The following is a 27,303-nucleotide window of genomic DNA, read 5'->3' as shown; positions in this document are numbered from 1 at the left end:
TGGAGAATGGATGGTGGGTGGGGGAAGAGGAGGGGGTAGCCTCCCCTCCTGCCCACCTCAGCAAGGGCAAGCCTCACTCAGGCCCTCAGAGCATGAAAGCAGGAGATGAGCCAGGTGGCAGGAGTGAGAGGAGCCAGACAAGCTGCTGGAACAGAGCCCCCATTCACTTCCTGACTGATAGGGACATGGTCGTGGGAGCTTGATCTTATTTCATTAACTATCTCAGCACAAACAAGGAGGCAAGAACAATAATCACTTTCCTTTGGATGAGTACAAAGTGGGGCCCATGGTGGTGGTGGGGAGGGTGGGGTGTGGGTGGGTGAAGACCACTGGGCCAAGGGTGCTGTTACACAGGTCTGGAACCAGAAGCCAGGATTTGGGATCGCAGCCTGGCAGGGGCCATGCTCCTTCCCAGCTCATTATCAGTCAGCAGGTGTGGCTGGGCTCCTGCTCCATGCTGTGGGCTGGGCCACACTCCAGGGGACACAAGAGAGGAGTAGTTGAGGAGACAAGACTAACCCATGTGATAGATTTCTTGGTGTTCAATTGCTAAGTCATGTCTGACTCCGTGACCCCATGGACTGCAGCATGCCAGGCTCCTCTGTCTTCCACTGTCTCTCAGAGTTTGCTCAAATTCATGTCCATTGAGTCGGTGATGCTATCTAACATCTCACCCTCTGCACCCCTTTCTCTTTTGCCTTCAATATTTCCCACCATCAGGGTCTTTTCCAGTGAGTCGGTTCTTCACATCAGGCGGCCAAATATTGGAGCTTCAGCTTCAGCATCAGTCCTTCCAATGAATATTCAGGGTTGACTTTCTTTAGGATTGACTGGTTGGATGTCCTTGCAGTCCAAGGAACTCTCAAGAGTCTTCTCCAACACCACAGTTTGAAAGCATGAATTCTTCAGCACTCAGCCTTCTTTACAGTCCATCTCTTACATCTATACGTGACTATTGGAAAAACCATAGCTTTGACTATGTCGGCATGTGATAGATTAAAAAACCCAAAGCTTGAGTGACGGGTAGGCCAGGAAGTCCAAAAGAGTAAATAAATTCTCGATTTTAATGCATATTCTACCCGTCAACCCTATCCTCTCCCTCCAGTCTGTGTTCACCATCTCCAGACTTACAGTAAGAACCACGTGCATCTCCCCCACGGTTGGTGGTAGTGCCAATGCCCTGATGCCTAGGGGTGGTGGGTGAGGGACTCCATGCAGACTATGAAATGATGGGACGCAAACAGCATTGGGGAGATGTAACTGCTCACTCCTTCCTTCCTGGGTCTACCTTTAAGGAGCGCGTGAGTCTACCTCCAAGTCCTTACATCCTGGCACAGGGAAGACCAGCTCTCAGTCCTCAGGGGAGCCCACACAGGAACACTGATGGTACCTTGTGGGAGGTTCTGCATTAAGCTCAGAGGAGAAGCCGGCAGGGAAAATAAAACGCACAGCCATCCCATCCAAGTGTGGGCCCAAGCAATCAGGGATCTTGCCAAGGTCATGGCTTTTCTTTGCTTTCCTTTACCCCAAATCGATTCCCAAGCCCCAGGGTTAGACACCTCTCCTCGGAATGGACTCAGAGTCCAGCCACAGGCACTGAGGGCCCAGACCTTGGAAACCTGGCCATGCCCAACCTGGGAGTTTTGGCATATCAGCCACTTGTCCCCCTCTCTGCCTCGAACCACAGAACCCCAGCTATAGGACCTAAGATGGTTATGTTTATTTTTCTCCTCTCTGAGTCAGGCCACAGCGCGATCCCTGGAAAGATTCCACTTCTAGGTTCAATCCATATGACCTCTCAGAGCAGCCCAGGCCGAAGGGCGAAGGGCGGCTCTCCCATGCCCTCCCAGCATGGTGCAATCATTGATTGTTGGCTTGAGGCTGGTTTCTTTGAGGCCCACAAGTGATTCTTGAACTTGACTCTGAGATGTCAAAAAGAGGAATTACCAATACCAGAAAGACTTCTCCAAAATAGCTCTGCAGCACTGGGACCTACTCCAGCTCTGGCTGAAGCATTCAGATGCCTGACGGGCCCCCAGGGAAGGCTGGGAAGGCAGCCGGGTCAGTCTCAATCAGCCACTGCAGGGCAGGCCAGTTATGTGCACTGCCCACTGGCTTCAGCCTCCCCAGAAACTCACTTCATTATAATCTAGCCTGTATTTTTTGATAGATACGTTGATGGAGCAGAGAAATGGTTCACAGTTCCAAATGGCTGCAGTAAGCTTCTGCACCACCTTGGGGTTTTAATGTTTGGCATTCCTGAGAAAATCCCTCTTGGGCGTCTGGGCCCTGCAAGCCAATGCCACCTTATACCATGACTTTTTTTTTCCCATGTCCCCAGGTGGTCCCTGACTGAGGTAGAGCTGGTAGACCTCAAGTGATAGGAAAGCACTTACATTGGGTGTAGCCACTTGGATTTAGGTGCAGTTGGGAAGGCAATGGCACCCCACTCCAGTACTCTTGCCTGGAAAATCCCATGGACAGAGGAGCCTGGTAGGCTGCTGTCCATGGGGTTGCTAGGAGTCAGACAGGACTGACCAGCTTCACTTTGACTTTTCACTTTCATGCATTGGAGAAGGAAATGGCAACCCACTCCAGTGTTCTTGCTTGGAGAATCCCAGGGACGGGGGAGCCTGCTGGGCTGCCGTCTATGGGGCTGGACACAGAGTGGGACACGACTGAAGCGACTTAGCAGCAGCAGGTATACCTAAACTATGAGTTCAGAATTTTTGACTTTTAACCATATAATTTTTAACTTCTGATTTTAAAATACTTTCAAACCTAACAGACAAGTTTCAAGAATAATACAGAAAAATCCTGTCTACCCTTTACCCAGATTGCCAGTTTTTTAACAGTGGACCAGATTTGTTTTGTCCTTCTCTCTCTTTATCTTTACATATTATTATCTTTTATTCTGAACCATTTGTAAACAGGCTGCATACATCATGATTTTTTATTCCTTAATACTTCAGTGTGTTTCCAAAGACAAAATATTCTCTTACATTTCCACAGCACTGTTACCCATTTTAGGAAACACAATATGGATACAATGTTTTTTTCTAATCTACAGTCCACATTCCAATTTTTTCAATTGTCCCACTAATGTCCTTATTGGTATTCTTTTTCCCTCCAGTACAGAATCCAATACCCTTAAGATTATACTTTATATTTAATGATCATGCTTTTTTGTATCCTTTAATTTTCACAATGATGATATTGTGATGATACCACATGACAGGTATTTTGTAGACTGTCCCTCAATTTGGGGCTTATCTGATATTTCCTCATGAATAGATTCAGATTATACACCCCTGGTTAGAATACCACAAAAGTAATGTTGCGTCCCTCTCAAGATATCACGTCCAGAGGCATGCAACGTCTGTCTGTCCATCCTTGATGATGCTAATTTTTTAAACAGCTTTATTGAGATATAAGTCACATACTGTGGCGTTCACCCATTTAATCATGCAATGGCTTTCAGCATATTCAGGTGGTGCCACCATCACCACTGATCAATTTTAGAATGTTTTCATCACTCCCAAAAGAAACTCTATGCTCATTACCAATTATTCCCCCTGACCTCCCAACCGTATCACTCTTCCCCCACAACTATCTCCTGTCTCTACGGATTGGCCTATTCTGGACATATCATACAAATGGAATCACATAGTGTATGGTTCTTGGTGACTGGCTTCTTTCTTCTAGCAGGTTTTCAAGGTCTAGGTAATGTTATTTTGTTCACCCAGCCAAGAGGCTGTCTGGTTTCTCCACTGTATGATTCTTCCCCTTGCAATTAAGAAGCATTCTGTGGAGAAACACTTTAAGATCATGCAGATATCCTGCTTCTCATCAAAATATCCCCCTAGATTTAATTTGATGGCTATTGCCCAAACAAATCTTTATTAAAATGGTTTACTAAGATTGATTTGCCTCCACTGCTCCCCCCTCCATCCCCACCTACACTTAGCTGTTGTTGGCTGTCGACCTGGCTATTCCCAGTCCCACGGTGGCTGTCCTCAATGAATCCGCCACAGAGCAAGCCCTCTGGCCCACAGATGGGGAGGCCAACATCCTGCCTCTGCCCCACATCCCTCTCCTGAGGAGCTGAAACACCAAGGACCCTCAAGAGACACCTTGCTGTGGCACAGCCCTGCTCTAGTGCCGTCTCAGACCTGGGAACGGAATCCCTTCCTACTGAGTCAGGAAGGCTAAGAACTGACATGAACGCTGTGTCCCTCGGCTGAGGGACACACTTACTAGGGTAAGGGAGTAAGGATGTGCTCTTGACCCCACCTTCACAACCAGAAGTCAGCTGCACACACACCTCCCCCCCGACAAGTGCCTACTGGACCCTGCCAGGTGCTGTGGGAGGTGGAAGGTGATGTAGCATGGCCCCACCCTTCAAGGAGATGATTCCAGTACAAAGATTAAGACAACAGAAGAACAGAATTTAATGAAAACAAGAGAAATGTCCTAAATGGCCTGACAGTCCCTGGAAGGTGCTCCACATGGGAATGGTCAAAAAGGGGTTGGAAGAGCAGGGCCTTGGAGATGGGCCTGGGAGGTGGGCAGGATTTAGACCTGATGGTGCAGGAGGATGCTCCAGGCAGGGATCCAGAGGGGCACCATAAAACCATGTGCTTCAGTTCGACTAAATTAAAGGGAGGGAAAGAAGAAGCGAAGTTTGTTGAATCCTGGTGGGTCCAATGTGGAACGTGAGCTTAGTCCATGGACAATAGAGAGCTATTGCAGGTTTCAGAGAAGCAGAAAGAAATCAGCAGAGCTGAGCTATGGGCAGAGATGGGCTTAATCTGCTAACATGGAAATTCTATTAAAACCATAGGAGCACTGAGCTGTAGCCCAGAAGACCCACGTCCATCTGAGGTGCTATGGGCGTGGCTTTCTGCCGCCTGGCCGAAGGGTGACTCTCAGGCCTATGCAATATCCACGACCAGGGCCACGCGTCCCCAGGGAGAGGGGACATTTCCACCTCAGAAATGGCCCACATTTCAGCTTATACCACCAGTGCCATGTTTTTGTGTTTTCACTGAGAAAGTTTTCCTTCTTGCTGAGATGTTTCTTTTTAAAACAAAACAGAAAATAAAACATGACAACCTCCCAAACAATGTTTGTTCCGGAAGCCTCCAGGTGGCTCGCATCTCACCCATCTGGGCCTCGCCTTCTGAGACGCAGATCCCTGACTAGCAGAACTTGGAGGCAGTCGTGATCAAAAGGTGCCCCAACAATCTCCCTTCCTCAGAAGCACCTGCCTGAAGGTGTTCCTGTCACAGGAAGCTCCCGAGGTTCTGAACAGAAAGTGGCCAAATGCTGAGGCTGGAAGGCAGGGCAGGAAGAGGAGCAAGAGGCTCTGGATTTGCTAAACACCACCGAGCTGCGCATTCTGAAAGTGATATTTATGGTATGTAGCTAGATCTCAGTAGAGCTTATGAGGGGGAAGGCTGGGGCCGTGAGAAGAAGGGACTCTGGGTGATGGGACTGGATGTGGTCACTGATGAGTCACGTGGTGTCCCCTGCAGCCCTCATCAAGTCTATATAATACCTGCACAGTCGTTTAACTTAACAAATAAGTAATTAACCCTCTAGTACAGGGCTTCCCAGGTGGTACAGCGTAAAGAGTTTGTCTGCCAATGCAGGAGACTCTGGAGACGTGTATTCGATCCCTGGGTTGAGATCTCCTAGAGAAGGAAATGGCGACCCACTCTAGTATTCTTGCCTGGAAAATTCCATAGACAAAGGAGTCTGGCAGGTTATAGTCCATGGGGTTGCAAAGAGTTGGACACAACTGAACAAGCGTGTGAGCACGTGCGTGCATGTACACACACACACACACACACAAGTTCGAGGCACCAGGGTGGAAGGTCTGGGGCTAGGAAAGTGATGTGAGGTTGTGGGGAAGAGCCTCAGGTCCTGGAGGAGGCCTGTTCTCTGTAAAATGAAGTCGTCAGATGGCCCTAAAGCTTCCTGACCCTGGGAAAGGTGGACCATTTTCTTTATTGAAGTTTCAGGACAAGTGACAGGCTCTTCTCTGCAAGCACCAAATCATTCTTGGCTTCAGGGTTAAACTTCTCAGTCAGTGAAGATCAAAGCCTACAGGAGGCCTGGCCATGGACCCTACACATTCCAGGTTCTAGGACAGCCCTGGTCTCATGTTATTTTATTCTTTTCAAGAAAAATGACTTATTCAATGAACTTAAGACCTTTCATAAAATAAACGCATATAAGTATCCATCCACAGACGAATGGATGAAGATGTGGTATATATATAGGAAGGGATATTACTCAGCCACAAGAAAAGAATGAAATATGCCATTTGCAGCAACAGGGATGGACCTAGAGATTGTCATACTAAGCGAAGTAGGTAAGAAAGAGGACAACAAATACCATATGATATCACTAATATGTGGAATCTAAAATACAACACAAATAAACGTATCTATCAGACATATCCACCAGACGGAGAACTGACTTGTGGTTTCCTGGGGGCTGTGCAGAGGCTTGGGAGTTTGGAGTTAGCAGTTACAAATTATTAAATATAGGATGGATAAACAGCAAGGCCCTACTGTGTAGCACAGAGAACTATATTCAATATCTTCTGATAAACCATAATGGAAAAGAATGTGAAAAAAGAATATATATATATATACACACACACACTTGAATCATTTTGCTGTACATCAGAAATTAACACAACATTGTAAATCAATTATACTTCAATAAAATTAATTTAAAAAATGAAATTCTGTCATTTTCAACAGTGTGGACTGACCTGAAGGTTATTACGCTTAGTGAAACGTCAAAGATAAATACTGTATGATTATCACTTATATGTGGAATCTAAAAAAAGGAATGAATGAACGTAACAAAACAGAAACACAGAGGGAACAAACTAGTGGTTATTCGTGGAGAGAGGGAAAGGGAGAGGGGCAAGATAGGGGCAGGGGATTAAGAGATACAAACTGCTATGTATAAAATAAGCTACAAGGATGTGTTGTACAGCACAGGGAATACAGCTAACACTTTGTAATGATTTTAAATGGAGTATGATCTATAAATACACTGAATCACTATTTTGTACACCTGAAACTAATATAATATTATAAATCTGCTATACTTCAATAAAAATACACTCTCCCAAGGCCAAGCCCACCTTTTGCCCAGGTGATGGGGTTTCAAGGCTACAAACCACCAGTATGGCCTCCAAGATGAATGAATGGTTTCCTTGGACTCGTGAGCTGGGAAGTTCAAACACAAACCTAAGAACTGCCTAACTTTTGTAGTAAGATAATGACAGGTAAAATTTAAAGGGCATTTGTGTGTGTGCCTGTGTGTGTGCGCACACTTGCATGCACACTCACACACCAACCTGATGCTCCTATAGCCTCTTAGCAAACAGTAAAGTTGTCCTCAGAGACATATCCCTCGCAGAGGCCCAGGGTTTGGGGGTTGTAATGGCAGAACCTTCTCATAAATGGTAAACCAAGCCCTAGAGGCCAGGCACTCCCTCGCCTCCAGCATGTCAAGTGTGTGAGGTCCAGGCAGGGCCCAGCAGGAGGTCCCAGGTCTTGGCTCTGAGCTACGTGGCACCAGAGGCTGAAAAAACCTCCCTGCTTAGGGCTCTGCTGCCCGCCTTAATGACACTGAGAGGGAAACTCCAGGACTGATCTTGGAAACAAAGGAAATTTCGTTCATGTTAACTGGGAGTGATAACCCCCTTTCTGACCGTGGAGTGCTTCGTGGTTAAACAGAACACAGTAGCCTTATGAGATGGTAGAGCAGGAGTTATTTCCATTTCACAGATGGGGAAACAGGCTCAGAGAGGAAGGGGCTCAGAACTACACACATGTGAAGAACCAGACCAAGCTCTGGGGCCTCCTAACTCCCTGGGGCTTTGTGAATCTGATGCACTAGAGATGTGACTTAGTCCAGTGCCCTCTAGGTCACCCACTGTATTCACCCTCCCCCTCGACCTGTGCATTGCAAGACCACTTACAAGCCAATGTATAAAAGTCACTGTGTCAAGTGACACCTGTTCAGCGAGTCTCCCGTGGAACATATCCTTTCGTGAGTGGGGTCACAGCCTGGGCAGTGACACTGAGGAGTGACCAGGTTAGGTTCAATAACATGAATTGCATCCACATATCTTCTGAGATGTTGCAAGAATTGGAGCTGCTGTGGGGAGCAGCCACGGTCAGCCAGCAGGTGACCCTGAGGAAGTTGGTGTCAGACTCAGCGTAGACCCAGGAGCGTGCCGAGCAGAGAACTGACGCGCTGCCTTCTACAGCACGCCCCTCCTGCTGTTGGCAGGTCTGTGCTCCAGCTGAGATGCAAAGTCAAAGGAGATGAGGTCCCTGTACACCATATGTTTGACAGAGACAGTCCTCTTAAGGAACACAAACTCGCCAAAGAAAGGAAGTCTGGGGAGGATGGAGAAAGCCACAGTCTTAAGATCATCTGGAAGGTGTTATGGGCTGAAGAGTGTCCCCTCAGAAGTCCTCCTCCCAGTGCCTCCACACATGACTGTGTTTGGAGATAAGGTCTTTAAAGAGGCAAATAACTGAAATCGAGGCTTTTAGGATGGGCTGTAGCTCAATATGACTGGTATCCTTATAAGAAGAGAGATGTGGACACAAAGACACACAAAAGGAAAATCCTGTGAAGACGCACGGAAAAAGTAGTCACCTACAAGCCAAGGAGAGAGAATTCAGGAGAAACCAGTGCTGCTAACACCTTGATCTGTAACAATTTCTCATCTTGAAGCCACCTGGTCCATGGTATGTGTTATGGCAGCCCTAACAAACCAATACAGGCCCAGTGAGCTGGTGACACTTGAGCAAAGTACAGGATAGGAACAAGGAATCCACACAGATGTCTGTGGAACAAGTACTCCAGCACATGCAAAAGCCTTGAGGTGAGAAGATGCTTCCAGAACAGTCAGGAAACAATGAAGAGGCCAGTGGGCTGGGGTACAGTAAGCAAGAAGGAGAGGAGATGAAATCAGAAAGACAGTGGGAGAGATGCTGTCCCCCAGCCCACAGTGGTGCTGTGTTATCCAATATGATGGCCACTGTGGCTAGTGGGCACTTGAATGGGGTTAGTCCAAACTGAGATTCAATGCCAGTGTAAAATTCACAACAGATTTTTGAGAACCTAGTACACAATAAAAGAAGCATAAAATATCTTGTCAATAATTTTTATATTGATATACATTGAACGATAAAATTTTGGATACACTCAGTTAAGTACAATATACTAATAAAGTTAATTTCACCTTTTCCTTTTTTATAACATAGGCACTAGAAAATTTTAGATTATACTTGTGGCTCATGTTGTATTTCTTTTGAAAATTTCTGGCCCAGGGTCTGGTGGGTCATCATGAGAACATGAGCTTTTACTCGAATGATATGACAGCCATTGAAGGGTTTCCAAGTGACAGGATCTGACTCACTTGGGTTTTTAAAAGGATCACTCTTATTGCCATACTGAGGACAGACTATGAACAAGGTCAATAAAGGCAAGCAGCCCATTAAGAGGCCATTGCATTCTGGAGAAGATGGAGGATTGGGCCAGCAAGGCAGACCCAAGGTAGGCAGAAGTGATCAGATACTGACTATATTTTGAAAACGGAGCCAAGTATTTCCTGACAGACTGGGCGTGGGGTGTGAGAAAAAGAGGAGTCAAGGATGAATCCCAGACTCTGGCCTGAGCTACTGGAAGGATGCCATTGCTAAGATGGGGAGAGATGAGGGAGTAGATTTGGGGAAGAAAATCAGAAGGCTGTTTTTGGGTAAGTTAAGTCTATGATGCCCTTTGGTTTCCAAGGAGAGATGTTGAGAAGAAATCAGTTGGATATAAGAGTCTGGAGGTCAGGGGAGAGTCTGAGCTGGAGATCTGGATCTGGGAGTCATCATCACGAGGATTTAATTTACAGCCAGGAGACTGAGCGAGAACATCAGAGGGGTGAGTGGGGGCGGAAAAGAGAACAAGATCAAAGAGAAAATCAAGATCAAGAAGATCGAGTGCCTGGGGAACTCCCAAGTTTAAAAAACTGATGAGATGAGCAAAGGAAACGGAGACGGCTTCACAAGGTATAAAGAAAACTAGGGAGTGTAGTGTTCCAGAAGCCAAGTAAAGACAGTGTTTTCAAGGAAGGAGTGAGCAATTGTGTCCAAAGCGACTGCAAAGTCTGAAGACAGAACTGACCACTGGATTCAGCAAATCTGGAGGAGACTGGCGATCCTGATAAACACAGTTTAGGCAAGTGATGGAGGTAAAAACATGCTTAGAGTGGGCTGAAGGGGGATTGATGACAACAAATGTAGACAACCCACCCAGGGAGCCGCACCATAAAGGGGAACAGAGCAATGGGCAACGGGCAGAGGTGAGGGTAGGGTCAAGAGAGCCCATTTTAAAAAGATGAGAGACAATTTTAGCATGTATATGTGCTAAGAATGAGTCATTCAACAAAAGAAAACCGATGATATCAGAAAGAGTGGCAACTCTTCTGGTGTTTTCCTAATCTCCAGAGTATGCTTATATTGCGTTTTCTGTCTTATCAACTACAGATGTCATTTATTGACTCTTGTTATGATGCGTAAGAGCTAGCTTACTTTTATCATTCATCATTTCTTTCCACTCTTATCTCAACATGACCCCATTGTCCTGATACATTACTATCTCAGTGTCTCTGCTGATTTCCTTGGTAGCCTTTATTTCTTGGTCTATCAACTTCAGACAGCATGTCTTGATCACTTACTTCACACGAGGAGGGTATTCACACCTCTACCCTACCCTCTACAAATTAGTCAGTTGTGGTAGGTTGTGCTGGGAAATAACACTAACACAACAGCAGAAAAATCTCAATGACTCAGATTTATTTCTCACTCGTGTGACATGTCATGCCCTGCTTCCATTGTTCTCTTTATTCTGAGAACCAGGTAGAAGAGCACATCTGAGACCTGCCGTTCTCATGAGAGAAAGAAAAGAACGGTGGCAGAACCTCACAAAGCCTCTGAAAATGTCTGCTCAGGCCCAGCATATGTCACTTCCACTCACTCAGCTGGCCAAAATGAGTCACATGGCCAAGCCTGATAACGTTGGGCAGGGAAGGAAATAGTCTCCTCCCACAGGAATCATGGCATTAAGTGGGTATGTGACATCATCTTTCAGTTCAGTCGCTCAGTTTGTCTGACTCTTTGCAACCCCATGGACTGCAGGCAGGCTTCCCTCTCCATCACCAATTCCCAGAGCCTACTCAAATTCATGTCCATCGAGTCGCTGATGCTGTCCATCCACCTCATCCTCTGCCATCCCCTTCTCCTCCCACCTTCAATCCCTCCCAGCATCAAGGTCTTTTCCAATGAGTCGGTTCTTTGCACCAGGTGGCCAAAGTATTGGAGTTTCAGCTTCAGCATCAGTCCTTCCAATGAATATTTAGGACTGATTTCCTATAGGATTGATTGGTTGGATTTACTTGCAGTCCAGGGGTCTCTCAAGAGTCTTCTCCAACACCACAGTTCAAAAGCATCAATTCTTCAGTGCTCAGCTTTCTATATAGTCCAACTCTCACATCCATACATGACTACTGGAAAAACCATAGCTTTAACTAGACGGACCTTTGTTGTTAAAGTAATGTCTCTGCTTTTTAATATGCTGTCTAGGTTGGTCATAGCTTATCCATAAAGTCATAGCTTATCTTTCAGTGGATAAATGGAAATAACAATTTATTCTATCACAATTTACCTGTCAATTTCTATAAGCTGTTTTTTTTTTTAATTTTATACTGCCAAGGGAAAAAAATCTTATATCCACCTTTATAGCTATTATTAAGTAGTCTTCAGTGCTTTGCCTGTGGTTGGTGTTAGAAGCTAAAAACCACTGAGATGCATTTATATCATTATGACTAAGCAAATACTCTTCACTACAGAATCAAAGAGACCCATATTGTGCACCACTATTCACAGACCGACTCTATGCACTTAAAAGAGCTTTTCTTATATTCCACCACTTGCCTAAAACCAGGTCACAGTTTGATTTGCTTCCTATTTAAGCTATACCTTTAATACAGTGTTTTTTGTTTTTCCTGAAGTTGTTACTTTTTTCTTTTTTTAAATTGTTGATAGAAGAAACATCTGCCTTCTACACACATCCCTAATATCCTCAAATTCTTTTTCATTTAGTGTTTGGAATCCTCTATTCTTTTTGAAGCCTACTGACCTCCTGATATAATTGGATAGTTTGCTTCATTTGGAGATCTTAACACTTTTACACAGCTTTTTGTCTTTACTGCAGTTACTAATTGCCTTCTGTTTTTCTTGCTTTCTGTTTTGTATCACCACTTTAATCTCTTACAGTGTACCAATAATACTCTCTACTCTGTGGAATGTCCCTTTCTCCCAACTTCCTCAGAAACCTCATTCCTGGAGCCTTCTACCCTCCTATAGTAATGAAGACTGACTGCTCTCCAGGCCTGCTGAACAATTTTATCCTGGGTTGCTTTTCATGGCTGCTTTCAACTGGATATACTATTCCCTGGATCTCATACCTTCTTTTTTGGTTTACTCTCTTGTTTTGCTGAGATACATCCTCAAATGATTTCCTTAAAAAGACGGACTAGGATGTAAACGTTATTGGTTCTTTCACCCTTAGGACTGCCTCACTTCTATATAGAATAAAGGCCTTGGACCAGATGATCTCTAATGCCTATTCAAGGAATATAATTCTGTTGGTCAGTGTGCATTCTATAAATAGTATCCTATATCAAGGAGAGACTTTAAATGGTTCTTGCTCTAAGGAACTTACAATCTACTTGGATAGACAAAGAATAAACTCTTGTAACAGTAATAAAAAGGCAACAATACAAAAGATGCCACAAGGCAGGGCATGATTCATCATCAACTAGAGGCTCAGACTTAAAGGAAAGAGAGAGAAGCTGAGCCAGCCTGTGATGTGCTGACCAGGGAAAGGAGATCTTAGCTGAGTGCCAAAGAGCAGGCAGTATATTAGGGGGGGATTAATTATTTATGAATATTCAACAGTAGATTAATAGCCAACATTAATCTGATGGAATAGTTAACAGTCAGTGAAAGTTCTCCTCTGTCCCACTTTCCCTGCCACAGAGTTATCAACATTTTCATTTCACCAAGTCAATCAAGATAGAAACAATTTTCAAATATGAAAGTATAGTTTTTCTCATAACAAATAGATAAACCCTTTGGCCACTTTGGGGCATAACAGTGAACTTCCACTACATGTATAAGTAATTGTGTATACTTATAAATGCCATACCTGTTGGACTATGAAAGTGTTGGCCATGGTCTCTGTTAGCAGAGTTTCACTGAACAGGAAACTACCATCATCCATTATTCGAGTTCATTTTGTATTGTTCCAATGAGGATCCAGAATGACCATAAATCACTTCCCTTCCCATTGACTCCCCAAGAGAGGAAACATCCCTCTGATGGTATGTTACCCCAACAGCCCTTCTGCTTGGACCAAGGCAGCACCAGGGAATTGTAAGGACTGGGCGTCTCCATGGTGGGTCCTGCAGACTGGATGAACCTGAAGTGCTGTCAGAGAAAAATGGTGCCTTCATTCAGCCCAGCACTGGCACTCCCATCCCATTTGCGAATGAGGAGAACACTTGCAGGTAAGGAAGTTTCCAGAAAAAAGAAGAGCTCTTTGGGCCCGTGCTGCTACCAGTTTCCAGAGAGCAGGAGTGATGTGAGGATGGCAAGTGCTTGGAGCCACATGATGGAAACTTTTAGCAGGGTCTAACCTAATACTACTCCTTCAGGGAGGCATCCTCTGAACTCCCATCCCAGCCCTGGAAGAATCAATTACTGCTCAAATACTGTTCCTGCTGCCATTATAGCAATAACAAATTTAAACAACGTTTGCATCAATTTTCCTTAACAATACATGACATCTTGACTGATTTATTCATCATCACATCCCCAGTGCCGGGCACACAGTGGGTGCTCTGTGTTTGTTGAATGAAAGAGTGAACAGATTAAAAGAAGCTTCATTTCCTCAAAGGGCAGGGCCAGACATGAATATTCAGTTTTCACAGGAGCATCAGATATGCTGGAGGACCTGGAGAAGTGGATCTGGGCTAAGGGAAAATTTTCTAAGTGCTGGGGCCATTCAAACCCCAACAGGGTCAGTTGCAGGGGGCAGGGCGGGGAGTGGGTGGCAAAAAAAAAAAAAAAAGCCTGGAGATTTTGCCTGGGCTGTTTTGTTGTCCAGGATTCCACTGCAGGTCAAGGGAAGCAGAGAGGTCAATACATACTCAGAAGAAAGGTCCCAGAGGGCAGCCCCCCACCCCAATACACCAGAGATGGGACCAGGGCTCAGCTTTGCAGAGGGTCAAAGAGCAAGACGGACCCACGGTCTCCACAACACTCTCTAATGGCCAGACCCCAAGCTTTATGTAATCTCATTTTATCCTCCCAGCATCCCGGAGGGACAGGCATCCCTGACTGACAGATGAGAAATACCAGCAAGGATCAAGAACTCCCTTCAGTGTGTGTGGGGGCGTGGAGGGTTGGGGGTGGGAGGCAGGAGCCCATGCACCCAGTCAGTTGTACAATGACAGCCAATACAAAACAATAAAATGCCTGGATTTTCAGTCACTGAAAATTCAGAAGTCTATGTACCCATGGCTCACCTCAGCCTGTTTTATTACTTTTGTAGTTTGCTTTTTTTCTCTCTCTTTCTTTTATTCTGTCTTCTTAGAAAGGTTTCTTACAAAAATCCCATAGGATTCTGATCTAACAATAACAGCAACAAAATGTTATAAAGGGCATGGGCATGCATGCTCAGTCATGTCTGACTCTTTGTGACCCTCTGGACTATAGCTGGCCAGGGTCCTCTGTCCATGGGATTCTCTAGTCAAGAATACTGGAGCGGGTTGCCATCTCCTCCTCCAGGGTATCTTTCCAACCCAGGGATGGAACCCCATCTACTGTGCCTCCTGCATTGGTAGGTAGATTCTTTATCACCCAGCCACCTATGTAAAGACAGAAAAACTGGGGGAAGGTGGGAGGAGTTGGCAGGAGGGCAGGGGGTGTGGCAGCGGGCCTAAGGGTGAGAAAGGGACCTAGTGAAGCAGACCTAGGAGGTGCCCAGATGAACAGGGGCTGACCCAGCAGAGACTCGGTGTAGCTCTGCCCACCTGGCAAACAATGTGCGTCTTTCCTCAAAGACCATAAGATGGCATTTACTTCACCACCTTAAGAAAAGGAGAATCAAGACACATCCCTGCCGGTGATCTTCACATCCCCAGGGAGATGGACAGGCAGTGAGTTTTTCACTCCAGCAGGTGGGAATTTCTGACACAGCTACATTGGCCTCGGCTTGCCTTCTCACAGGGTCCACATGTGCAGAGAGACCCGGCCTGAGGACACCTACCAGGCTGCTGAAGGCACGACAAGGGGACGCCCACCTGAAGGCCACCTAGCTTTCTGCTCAGACACATACACTTCTCCAGCAGCATCCCCCCACCTCCCCCTAGGGGGCAGAAAGATGAGCAGGAAGGGGAAAGGGAACCCGACCTGCGTGGATGGGTGCGATCTTACCTATCAGCACCCCAGAAGCCCCTGCAAAGCTGGTTAAGAGCGGGGCGTGAGAAAGGCCAAAGCAAAACAGAAAGCCACTTCTAGCTGACCTCTGTTCTTGGGAACTTGGAGCCTTGCAGCGGCAAGCTTTTCTCCTGGGCACAGAGGTGCCTGCCTCTCCAGTCCCACGCGGAATTGGGGCGTGGGGTGCTCTTAACTCGGAAGAAGAGCCGGTGCCAAGTTGGCAAGTTGGGAGTGAGCGGGGAGGGGATGCAGACATATTTGGGTGTGGGGTTAGGAGAGGGAGGGTCAAGAAAACTTCGCATTTCCTCTCTTTATGCCCCCACTGGGCACTCCTATCTCTGTGATGGGCCTCTGTTTTAAAATTTGGGACACAGGTGCCATCAGGGACCGTCCAGGCCGCCAAAGTCCAACACAGAATTACACCCGCGGGCACTCCACGTTCTCAGGAACGGAAGCGATGGGGGGAGTTATGGGGTCAGCTCTGGCCAAGTGCGGTTCAAACCCACAGGCATCTAAACTAATAAAATCGTCCCTTCTCCTCGGCGTCCTGCGGGGAGTGCTAGTGGAATCGCTGGCACGCCGGAAGGCGGTGGAGGAGACTCTGGCTAAAGAGCTCTCGCCTCCACACGCCCCTCACTGCGAGAACGCAGGCGGGGCTGCGGGGTGTCTTCTGTCCCAACTCATCTCTCTTTTTTCCCCAGCTCGACCGACTTCTCCAATGCCCAGGAGCTTGGTCACTGGCGGCCCCAACGCTGGTCTTGCTGGGGCCCCGCGCCCCTCGGAGGATGGAGCTCGTGGGAGGGCGCGCACGGCGGAGAGAAGAGGCAGGAGTAGCCGGGGCCGAGAGAGCCGCCCGTGGGGCTTGCCGGCAGACTCCAACATTCCCGTCAAAGTTTCCGGCTCCTCGAGGCCGGATCATCTGGCTCCCAGGTCGGAGAAGGTGAAAGGAGTGTCAGGGAGCCCTGCGCCTCTCTCCGGGCGCCCCCTCCACGCGCTTCTGCCACCTGCCAGAGGGCGCTAGGAGCGCCGGCGCGGCGCTTGCAGCCCGTGGGCGCGGCCCGAGGGTCCCTCCCTGACCCCTCCCCTGCCGTCCTCAGCTCCCGGGGCCCGGGGCGCAAGGGGTCGCGGCCGTCGCGTCTTACCCAGTCCCGGCACGAAAGTGTTGAGGAAGAGGCAGATGACGGCCACCGGGAAGGGCATGTAGGGGATGGCGGCGCGCAGAGGGCCCTTCTTCTCGCGGACTTGCACCACCACCCCGCTGGACGAGGACGCCCCCCGCTCCGCCGCAGCCACAGCCGCCGCCGCCGCCGCCGTCTCGGCGTCCTTGTGCGAAGGCTCCATGGCCGGGCGCGCTCCCCTCCCCGGGAGCCGGGCTGCCGCGGCCGGGGCTGCCGCCCAATGCACAGGGGGCGGGTGGCGGGCGGCTTTCCGGGCACTGGGATCCGCGCCGAGCTCAGGCGGCCAGCGCGCTCCGGGTGCGGCGCGGCTCGCCCGGAACCCCGCACGCCCGCGTCCCCAAGCGCCCGGCCCTCTGCCGCGCGCTCGGCTGCGCTCCCACGCCCCCGGCGGAGGGGCGGGGAGGGCGGCGTGACACCCGCTGACAGCGCTCCGACGCCCCTCCCCGCGAGGCCCCTTCCCCGCCCTCCCTTCCACTCCCCCACATCCCCCCGCCCCCCAAATACCATTAAAATCTGGGCGGAGGGAAGCAAGTAGAAGAGGACCGCGGAGGGAGCTGGCTGTCCAGATACTGGGAGGCATGGACACACCTCTCTCGCCCCAGACAGGTGAACGGGGCGGGGACCTCCGCCGAGGACACCGTGAATTGGGCGCGTGCGTTTGGCTGGCCCGGAGGGGAAAGGCTTCGAGACTGAGTCTTCTAATCTGGAGGTTGTGTTTTAACGCTAGGGAGATGGAGGCAAGGAACGCGCCGCGCCTGCTGCCTCCTGTGCTTTAAATTCATTCTGATTTGAATGGATCTCAAGTCAGTGAAAAAGCGATTTTAGGATCGATCGAGCTGAAAGCAGGAGACCCAGCTATTCAAACAGGTCTCCATGAGGCTAGTTAAAATGGAACCCTTCCTTACACACACACACACACACACACACACACACACACACAGAAAGAGAGAGAGGGAGGGAGAGACGCGAAAACTAAAAGAAATGAGCCTGTTGCTCGAAGGGGGGATGTTGGGAACTGTCCCCGAGCAGTTCTGGGGAAAACCTGGGCTTTTTGTGAGCTGGCCTGGTGGTTAAGAAGCCAACGAAGACACAGCGCCCTCTGGTGTTGACATGCAGCAGTTGGTAGAAGCGGGATTTGGCCAGCCGTGTGCAAGCGGTTAACAGGAGGCCCCATATTTAATCAGATTTTCTGAATATCGCCCCCTTCACCTCCACACCTGGAAAAAGTGAAGGGATGCAAGCAACCGCCACTTACGTTAGGGAGGGATTCAATGCATCAGAATTATCCTGATACTCAGCAAATCGTCTGAATAATTGGAAGGATGCAAATCCACTTGCTTCCCAGCAACCCTCTTTCTCCAGGAAAAATGGTGATTGAATAATCCCCAAACAGCCCAGAGACTCTGAGGAAGGATACTAAAAAACCGTGTATTATTTTGGAGGTATCTGAATTAAATTATTTTATTTTATTTTTAAAAAATATTTATTTGGCTGGGGCAGGTCTTAGTTGCAGTGGGGCGGGGTAGGGGGCGTGAGGGGTTGGGGCCGGGCGGGGAGGGCTGGTCGACTGGGAGTGGATCTTAGGTTGTGGAATATGGACTCTAGTTCTCTGACCAGGGAGGGAACTCGGGCCCCCTGCATTGGGAAGGAGGAGTGTTAGCCACTGGACCACCACCAGGGAAGTCCCTGAATAGAATAATTTTAAAAGCAGATGGTCAGCAGGGGATAGTGGTGATACTAGTGAGCACATACTAGTAACTAGTTAGGCCTGGCAATCATAAGTAAACAAAACTGAAATACTTGTTCTGTCTGACCACTAACTACCTGTATGACTCAAAAGAACTCATCAAGCTTTTTATGGGCTTGAGTTACTGTGATTCAAATCAATATTCAGTTTAATATGCATTTATCAGGGGTCTAATATGACTTGGATTCTGGAGAGAGGTAAAACCCAGACCCTGACTTCAAGGGTCTAATAGATGAACTGACAGATACTAACAACTACAAGGGCAGAATTATAGATGGTGATGAGTGCTGTAGCTGCGTTAAGCAGAAAGTGCTGAGAAAACATGGACCCATCTGTGAAACCAGCTAGAGAAGGGAGGCGTCAGAATATCTCCCAAAGAAGGTGATAGTGGATGAGACTTGCGAAATGACTACAGTTAATTGCTTGCAGGACATTTATTTTATTTTAAACAAACACATTTATCCAAGCCCTCTACCAGGCGCTGTGCACTTTACACATTTTAACTCATGTAAGCCTTACTACATTCTATCTTATTGGAGAAGGAAATGGCAACCCACTCCAGTGTTCTTGCCAGGAGAATCCCAGGGACATCGGAGCCTGGTGGGCTGCCGTCTATGGGGTCGCACAGCATTGGACACGACTGAAGCAACTTAGCAGCAGCAGCAGCAGCACACTCTATCTTGTATTATTCATTACCCCATTTTACCAGTGGGGTCATTGGTACACAGAGAGGTTAAGTAAGGATTCTCTGGACGTTTTTTCACGGAGTACCTGAATGGTTTGAGGGCCACTGAAAGGATTTCAGGGAGGGAAATGGATTTACATCTTCCGATTTTCTAGATGATGTGCTTAATATCTGGATGTCAGAAAGATATATAGATAGAGCAACAGCATGTACAAAAGCATGGAAACCTAGACTTGTAGGAACGTTCCAGAAATAGGAGTGTGTCAGGACGAGGACTGGCGTGGGCAGGGGCTGGAGATGGTGGTGCGGGATGGGCAAGAACTAAGTAATGATCTCCAACAGTTTGGATTGTATGGAATCAGTGCAACATTCTAAGCAGGCATGTGGCATGACCTGAGTGTTACAGTTACTATGTAACAAACTACCCCCAGACACAGCTATTTCATTATGATGACAGATTCTTTGGGTCAGATTGGACAGAACAGAGCTGAGACAGCTCTTCATTGCTTTAAAATATGTCTAGAGCTGAGAGGACTCAAACAGTGACAGCTGGAATAGCCATGGCTAGAGGATCCACTTCCAAAAGGATCCTCAACTCTGATATCTTGACTGGGATGACTTGACAGCTGGCTCTGCTGGGGCTGTTCTGTAGAGCCCCTACACAGGGCCTTTCTACATGACTTGGACTTTTCACAATGTGGAGCCTGGTTTCTGAGAGGAAACTTCCCCAGAAAGGGCATGGCAGGACCAGTGCCCTAACATCAGAAATCACGCAGCATCAGTTCTATGGGCTGTATTCATCAAAGCTGTCACAAACCTGCTTAGATTCAAATGGAGGACACCCCACCTCTCAATGGAGTAACGTCAAGAATTTGAGCCCTGATTTGAAAGCCACTCTAATGAGATATGCTGACAAAGTTCTGTATAGTCAAAGCTGTGGTTTTTCCAGTAGTCATGTATGGATGTGAGTTGGATGATAAAGAAGGCTGAGTGCCAAAGAATTTATGCTTTAGAACTATGGTGCTGGAGAAGACTCTTGAGAGTCCCTTGTACACTGCAAGGAGATCCAACCAGTCAATCCTAAAGGAAATCAATATTCATTAGAAGGACTGTTGCTGAAACTGAAGCTCCAGTACTTTGGCCACCTGGTACAAAGAGCTGACTCATTGGAAAAAACTCTGATGCTGGGGAAGATTGAGGGTAGAAGGAGAAGGGAGCAGCAGAGGGTAAAATGGTTAAATAGCATCACTGACTCAATGGAGATGTGTTTGAACAAACTCCAGGAGTCAGTGAAGGATAGGAAACCCTGGCGTGCTGCAGACCAAAGAGTCAGACATGAATTAGCGACTAAACAAGAGCAACCAATGAGATATGGTTTGGTGGAAGGACTGCTCAGTCAACTGTGTGGAGGTTGGATTCTAGGGGATTGTGGACAAAAAAAAAAAAAAAATGTTGCCTGCCTTTTCAGTCAACAACAAACGCTGATCTCCATCAAGTGGGCAGCTACTGCAGCGACCTGATGGTGTGCCCTGAGGATTCAGGATCAAGAAAAAGCGAGATACTGGCCCTGGATAGTTAAGATGCATAACAAGGGAGTAATTTCAATGAACCCAGACTCTTGCATCTTCCATATATAGATAAGCACTAAAATTATTAACTCTAGATCCCTTTTGTGTGTGTGTGTGATTTGCCATAATCTTTTGATGTTCAACTACATTTGTTTATTTAGCAAAAAATCCTATATATCCTTGCTCCTCCCTTACCTCTTCGGAACAGTTTTTCAGAGTTATCTGAGAGGTTATTTCCCAGGTTTTAGTTCTCAGTAAAGTCCCCTAATACAACACAACTCTCAACTTTCAGGTTGTGCCGTTTTTTGTTTTTTTTTTTTTTGTTGTTGTTGTTGTTTGGTTGGTTGAGGTTCTTTTTTTTTTTTTTTTTTCATTTGACGGTGTAAAATTAGATCTCAATGAGAGGGGAAACTCTTCCCGACCTTTCCCCTATGGTGAATAGGGCAGGAATAGTTTTTATTAATAGACCAAAAGGAAAAGTTGAGTTTGAGGGACTGAGGGCGGCCAAGGGGTGGTGGGCACTTGCTGATTAAATAACCAGCTGTCTTGACTGTCAGTCAACATGAGGCTCAGTAAAGCAGTTTGGGTTGCAGCTTTGGGAGCCATCAGCGTACGAATAACAGTTAAAGCCCTGTGGAGTAAAACAGACGTGGAGTAAGAAGAGTGGAGGACCTAGGAGAGCCATCAGAAGTTACTGAAATTAAGCAGAAAGGAAGGAGGAAGGAGAAGGTTTTTAAAGAAGAAACACTAGGAATGTTTCATGGAAGCCAAAAAGGAAGATTTTTAAGGAGGAGTGGTCAGCAGTGTCAAATGCCATGGAAGGACCAAGGAAGACCTCAAAATTACCTATGGGGTTTGGCAGTTAGGAGGTTCAGCTCCCTGGAATCCCAACTCTAACATCTCACCCACTGTGTCTGTTTTTAAGGAATTTGTCCATTTCATTTAAACTGTTGAATTTGCTAGGATAAAATTATTCATAATATTCTTTTATTGTCTTTTTAATGTCTGTGAAATCTGTGATGATGTCTCCTCTTTCAGTCCTGATATTTGTGCTTTCTCTTTTTTCTTAATCCCTCTTGCAAGGGATTTTTCTGTTTGACATTGTGACCACAACTTGTATTTGAAGCAGAGTTTAAGATCTAAGTTATTTCACGTAGGAAGAGGTCTCCAAAAAGGTTAAAACCTTAAAAAATTATCTCCCCCCAAAATCAGACACAAATATAACAACAGAAAAAAATCAGTTGATTGCATCAGCCAGATATATCTGGGCCAGGCATTGGGTCATCAAGATAAAATCTGTTGTTTGGCCTTGTTCTGTCATCAGCTGAATAAAGTACTTCAGCTTTGGACCTCTTTTTAGCCAAAAACTTTTTTTTTTTTTGCTTAAGTCAGCTTCCAAACTGTACAAGGAGTTCATATATCAACCAGGATGGCTCCTTTTGGCAAAGATTATATTGTAGCTTTGGCAGTAGAAAGACAGACCTTATTTGGAGCTCTGTGTCTGAATGATTTCTTAACCTCTCTGAGCCTCGGTCTCCACAATTGTAAATAATACTTATCTCATTGGTGTACATGTCAGGATTAAGGGAGAAAATATGTGCAAGCTACTCAATAAATGGCCACTGAGTCAGAAGCCTTTCATTCCCAGGAATACCTTGGTGGCTCAACAGTAAAGAATCTGCCTGCCAAGCTGACAAGGGTTCAATCCCTGGGTTGGGAAGATCCCCTGGAAAAGGAAAGGGCAACTCATTCCAGTATTCTTGCCTGGGAAATCCCATCGACACAGGAGCCTGGCAGGCAACAGCCCATGGGGTCACAAAGAGTCAGACACACCTTAGCCACTAAACAGCAAAAATAGAAAATCCTAACTCAAATTTAGCTTACAGGGAAGGCAAGGTGTTTATGGGTATGATGGCTTTTTGATATATGAATTTGGCAAAGCTGAATTTCAGCTTCCAGAATTCCCTTTCTAATTTGTTTCCATTTAGAGTGGATTAAAGGTGATGAACTCTCTCAAGAACTGAAGGACAGAAGCAGTCAGTGGCTACTTCATACCATACACGCACCTTCTCTGAGGCATTTCATCAAATGTTAATCTAGGTGTTGTGATAAAGGAATTCTGCGTATGTGATTAAAGTCCCTAATCAGCCAACCTTAAGTTAATCTATGAGAGAGTGTCCTGGCTGGGCCTGACTTCATCAATTACAAGTGCTTTAAGGCCTCATCTGAGGGAGAAACTCACAGTGACTGTTAGGGCAGCAATTGCTCTCCCTTCCTTCTAGATCCTCCTCTGTGACTGAAACCTGTGAACATCAAGGTTCAGCTCTTGCTTGTGATCTTCTCTCCCTGTCTGCCTGGACTTTAGATTTGCTTGTGTGTGCTCAGTCATGTCCCACTCTTTGCAACTGTATGGACTGTAGCCTGCCAGTCTCCTCTGCCCATGGGATTTCCCAGGCAAAAATATTGGAGTGGGTTGCCATTTCTTCCTCGAGGGGATCTTCCCGACCCAGGGGTTGAACCTGCATCTACCAGATTTGCTTAGACAGTCCCTATAGCTGTGCAAGCCAATTCCTTGTAATAAGTCCATATTTACATCCTTTATCTATCAATCATCTATGATTCTGCTGGTTCTACTTCTCTGGTTGAACCCCAACTGATAAAATGGGATTGCAAGTCTAGGAAGTCCAGAGAAGGACTCAAACTATAACAATGAGTCATCTAATCAATTTCCCACCCCCCTCCATCTCTCAGCTCTGCTTCCCTCCGTGTGAGGGGGCTTCATTCTGTAGGCTGGTGCTTCCCATGTGGTGAGGAAGATGGCCTCTGAACGCTTTACAGTCACATCTTCCCAATCAAGCCAAGCAGAAAGACACTTCTTTCTTTCCCACAGAAGGGGTTCTGATTGGCCCACCTCTTGGATTAGTCACTGTTGCCAGGATACTGTGTTAAATTTGACCAGGCTTGTGAGAGGTAGGATTCTCTCAGCAAGCCTTAAAGAGTGGGTAGAAGCACCTCCCCCTAAAAGAGGTGCTACTGTAACCAGAACAGGTGTCTGGGGATGCCTATTAGACAAACATAGCTGTAGTAACCACAGCCCACCACAAAGATGGTTAGTGGAATTCTTGGTGATGAGCCTTCTAAATCACTGATCTTTATCTACTTGAGTCATGTGTTTGAACTTCCATCCACAAGCTGACTTCCACTGACACTTCTTGTTGCTTTTCCCAGGCACAATACACTCCTGTGACGTGTGGTCTTAAAGACAGAGCCCAGCCTGGCATCTACTCATAACTGTACTTCTACCCAACCATGTGCTCTCGATCAGAGCAGGTCATCTCTCTGTGCCTCCATTTACCCATTTATTGAATAGGAATATTCATGCCCACCTTTCTCACTCTAAAAGACCAGGCATGGAACAGCAGTAGTATTTCAAGTCTTGGGATCAGGTGGATCACTTCCCTGCTTCCTCTGTGGATGGAACTTCTCATCCTCCTTCCTAAAGTGACATTTGCCCTCCCTACTCCTCCCCTGAAGCCATAATGGTATAATGTTTGCAAAGGAACATAATGAGAGAAAAGGAATGTTTGTAATGCCAAGGTCAAACAGAGAAGTGGGGGCATGGGCTTCCCCACTCTCCCATCTTCCCATGCTGGAAGCAGTATTCTCTGCTGGGATCCAGTGAGGGTTCTTGTTCTAGTGGAGGGGTCCACCCCATCATGGGTATTCTTTTTATTTAAAAGGGTAACAGTAGAAACTTTGACCATGGAGGGATAACCAGACCAGGCTGTCTAGATTTGGAGACTGTTTACAAAATTTGGAAACCTAGTGCTCTTAGGAAGTCACCCTCTCACAGGGAAGGGTAAAGCATGGCAGAAGCTACTTATCCCCCAGGTGGGAAGGTGAGCTTGGGTACAGCATCTCCAAGTGGGGAAAGAAGGACCTGGAACTCAGAATTACTGTTAAACAATCTTGCTCCTTGCCCTACACAGTCTTTAAGGATCAAGGGAAGAATTATTATCATAATTGAATTTAGAGTCTTGATGATCTGAAAAAAAAAAAAAAAACATGTTAAGATGAACTCAATCAAGACTTGGGGAGGGAACAGATTGCTATCTCTCTTTAAAACAAAAAAAATTTGGCCACAACACACAGCATGTGGATCTTAGTTCCCCCACCAGGGATCAAACCCACACTCTCTGCATTGGAAGCGTGGAGTTTCAACTACTGGGCCACCAAGGAAGTCCTAAGGAGACTGCCATATCTCTTTAAGAGTCCTCAGCAGACACTTGTAGCCAGAGCTTTACCTTGGCAAGTCCTATTTCTTGTGCAAACACTTTTACAGTTTTCTAAAGTTGGTCAGGCTGTGCTGCAGGCCAGGTTACTAAGAAAAATGCAGAATGCTGTTAAGAGAGAGACCAGAAGAGCTAGCAAAGGCCTTCCTGATCTAAAAGTAGGCAGATCTACACCCTCTTAAGAACCAAGCACTCCTAGACTCCTGCACGCTGAAAAATGGGCCAAATTCTGAACCACAAGAGTAAGAGAGAACCCTACCCCAGGGACCTCTTCTGTACATGGGGAAGTAGTTGTAAAGGTAAAAAGGTTTCTCCAGAGAGGACTGAGCAACCTGGAGCCCACCTCAGACACGAAACAGCTAACATCCTGCCCAAATAGGAGCTATAGCTACCTGTGGCTACTTAAAGCTCTTTACAATTCAGCAAAACTTAAACTTCAGTTTCTCAGCTGCACTAGTCTCATTTTGGGTACTCAATGGCCACCTGGATGATGTGGCTAGAGAACATTTTCCTCATCCCAGAAAGTTTGGACAGCACTGAGTTAGAATAGGATTGAGCTGAATGTTTAAAAGATGGAACACCCAGTGGTTTAACCAAGATACTAGTTTCAGTTCAGTTCAGCCGCTCAGTCGTGTCTGACTCTTTGCGACCCCATGAATCGCAGTATGCCAGGCCTCCCTGTCCATCACCAACTCCCGGAGTTCACTAACCCTAACCCTAATTTTTGACACTGTTTCCACTGTTTCCCCACCTACTTCCCTCTTTTATAAAATTCTATGTCAGTAACGTAGCTCAGTTCCCCAGAGTCATCAAGACTGATTATGCTCATGTGGTGTCCACAGAGTGAGGGACCCTGGATCCTTCCATCCTGATGCTCTGCCACAGCAGGGTGTTTCCTGGTCCACAGGGTTGAGAACCGTGCCCCAGCGGGGGAAGAGGAATGAGGATGAGCATCCCCATCCTTTGAAAGGCATCACCTAGGCCAGCATCGATCACTTCCACTTAATCCATTGGCCCCATTTTTTCTCATGGCCTCACCTAACTACAAGGGAAGCTGGGAAATTCTATTCTGGTCAAAAATTAAAAGTTTATTCTTATGAGAGAAAGAGTGCATGGATGTTGGGGGCATGTAGCCATCTCTTCCGTGGCAGTTCTGTGAGTAACCCTGGAATCCATTTCTTCCAGTTTTCTCTCCTTCTTGTAACCTTCTCTCTGTTCTCCATCCTTCTTTCCTGTTTCCTCCCTCTTCCTTCTACCCCACTCCCTGCAGCACCCCCTTCTACACAGCAGGCCCCATATGCCCCAATTTCACATACACAATCTCATTTTACCATCACAGCCACCTTGTGAGGGAGGTATTAATTGTACCTATATGACAGATGAGGACATGGTGACTCAGAAAAGTTGAATAATGAGCTGGACTGCATTGGTCCTGAAAGCTTTCTCCCCACAGTCACTAAGTTTCACCTGCTTCTTCCTCTCCCCCACCAGCCCAGGTCTCTCCTTCTCCTCAGATTCTCTTCTCTGCCTGTCTCTTCCCAGCCTAACCCATCTTCCCTCCCCTGGATTTTAGGCTGTTATTCTTTTCTGTCTCCCAGTGTAACAGGCTGGCTTCACTCAGCTCCTAATAAATCTGTGAAGTTGTAATCAATCTGTATATCAGCTCTCCTGAGGAAACCTGGTGGGGATTAGGTTTGCGTTTCTCTGTAATTATAGCTGAAGACCTAGGCAATGAATCAAACTGACTGACAGAAAGAATGGGGTTACCTCAAAACACCTTGCGTCTCCTCTCCTGTGGTCTATCCGGCCAGGCCCCAACCACAGATGACCTGCCTCGCTGCTGCACCCCTCCCCCCCATCCCCAAGGCTGAGGGTGTGAGATCCAGACCAGACCTCTGACCTTGGGCTGGAGGTCAAGATCCTGAAGGTCACAGAAAAAGGGGGTCTGCAAGATGTGCAAGAATCTTCCAGAGCGCTCATCTAACTACGCATCCTCTCTCCTCCTGTGGGTCTGGGTAATTTCTCCCTCCTTTAGTTTCCTGGGGTTTCTCTCCCTACACTTGGGTAAAGTGGGAGAGAGGGGGTCTTTTTGAGGAGTGTCAGTCCCCTAACTAGTCTGGAAACTCTGCACTTGATTTTGGCTATTTTTGGCAGAATCAGAAGGAGATGGTAGGCAGCAGTGCGCGTGACAGTGGAGACCAAAGATGGGGGAGGGGTGCTAGGCTGCCAGGTGG

General features: G+C 46.9%; 1 protein-coding gene across 4 annotated transcripts in view; it reads right to left on the bottom strand.

The window, feature by feature from the left end:
• The window catches only part of STUM (stum, mechanosensory transduction mediator homolog), a 75,712-nt gene extending 57,972 nt beyond the window's left edge, over positions 1-17,740 (bottom strand). For 2 of the 4 annotated variants that reach the window (XM_027564621.1, XM_027564620.1), the window contains exon 1: positions 16,742-17,139. In XM_027564621.1, the coding sequence (XP_027420422.1) occupies positions 16,742-16,940 (199 nt within the window). In that variant the 5' untranslated portion in view covers positions 16,941-17,139. Of the gene's footprint in view, positions 1-16,741; positions 17,144-17,281 lie in introns of those variants that run through there. The other 2 variants (XM_027564622.1, XM_027564619.1) reach the window with 2 other exon arrangements.
• Between the last annotated feature and the right edge of the window lie 9,563 nt (positions 17,741-27,303).

Source organism: Bos indicus x Bos taurus, chromosome 16, assembly GCF_003369695.1.
Source record: "Bos indicus x Bos taurus breed Angus x Brahman F1 hybrid chromosome 16, Bos_hybrid_MaternalHap_v2.0, whole genome shotgun sequence".
NCBI classification, from domain to species: Eukaryota; Metazoa; Chordata; class Mammalia; order Artiodactyla; family Bovidae; genus Bos; species Bos indicus x Bos taurus.
This window is presented reverse-complemented; position numbering and strand designations above follow the sequence as displayed.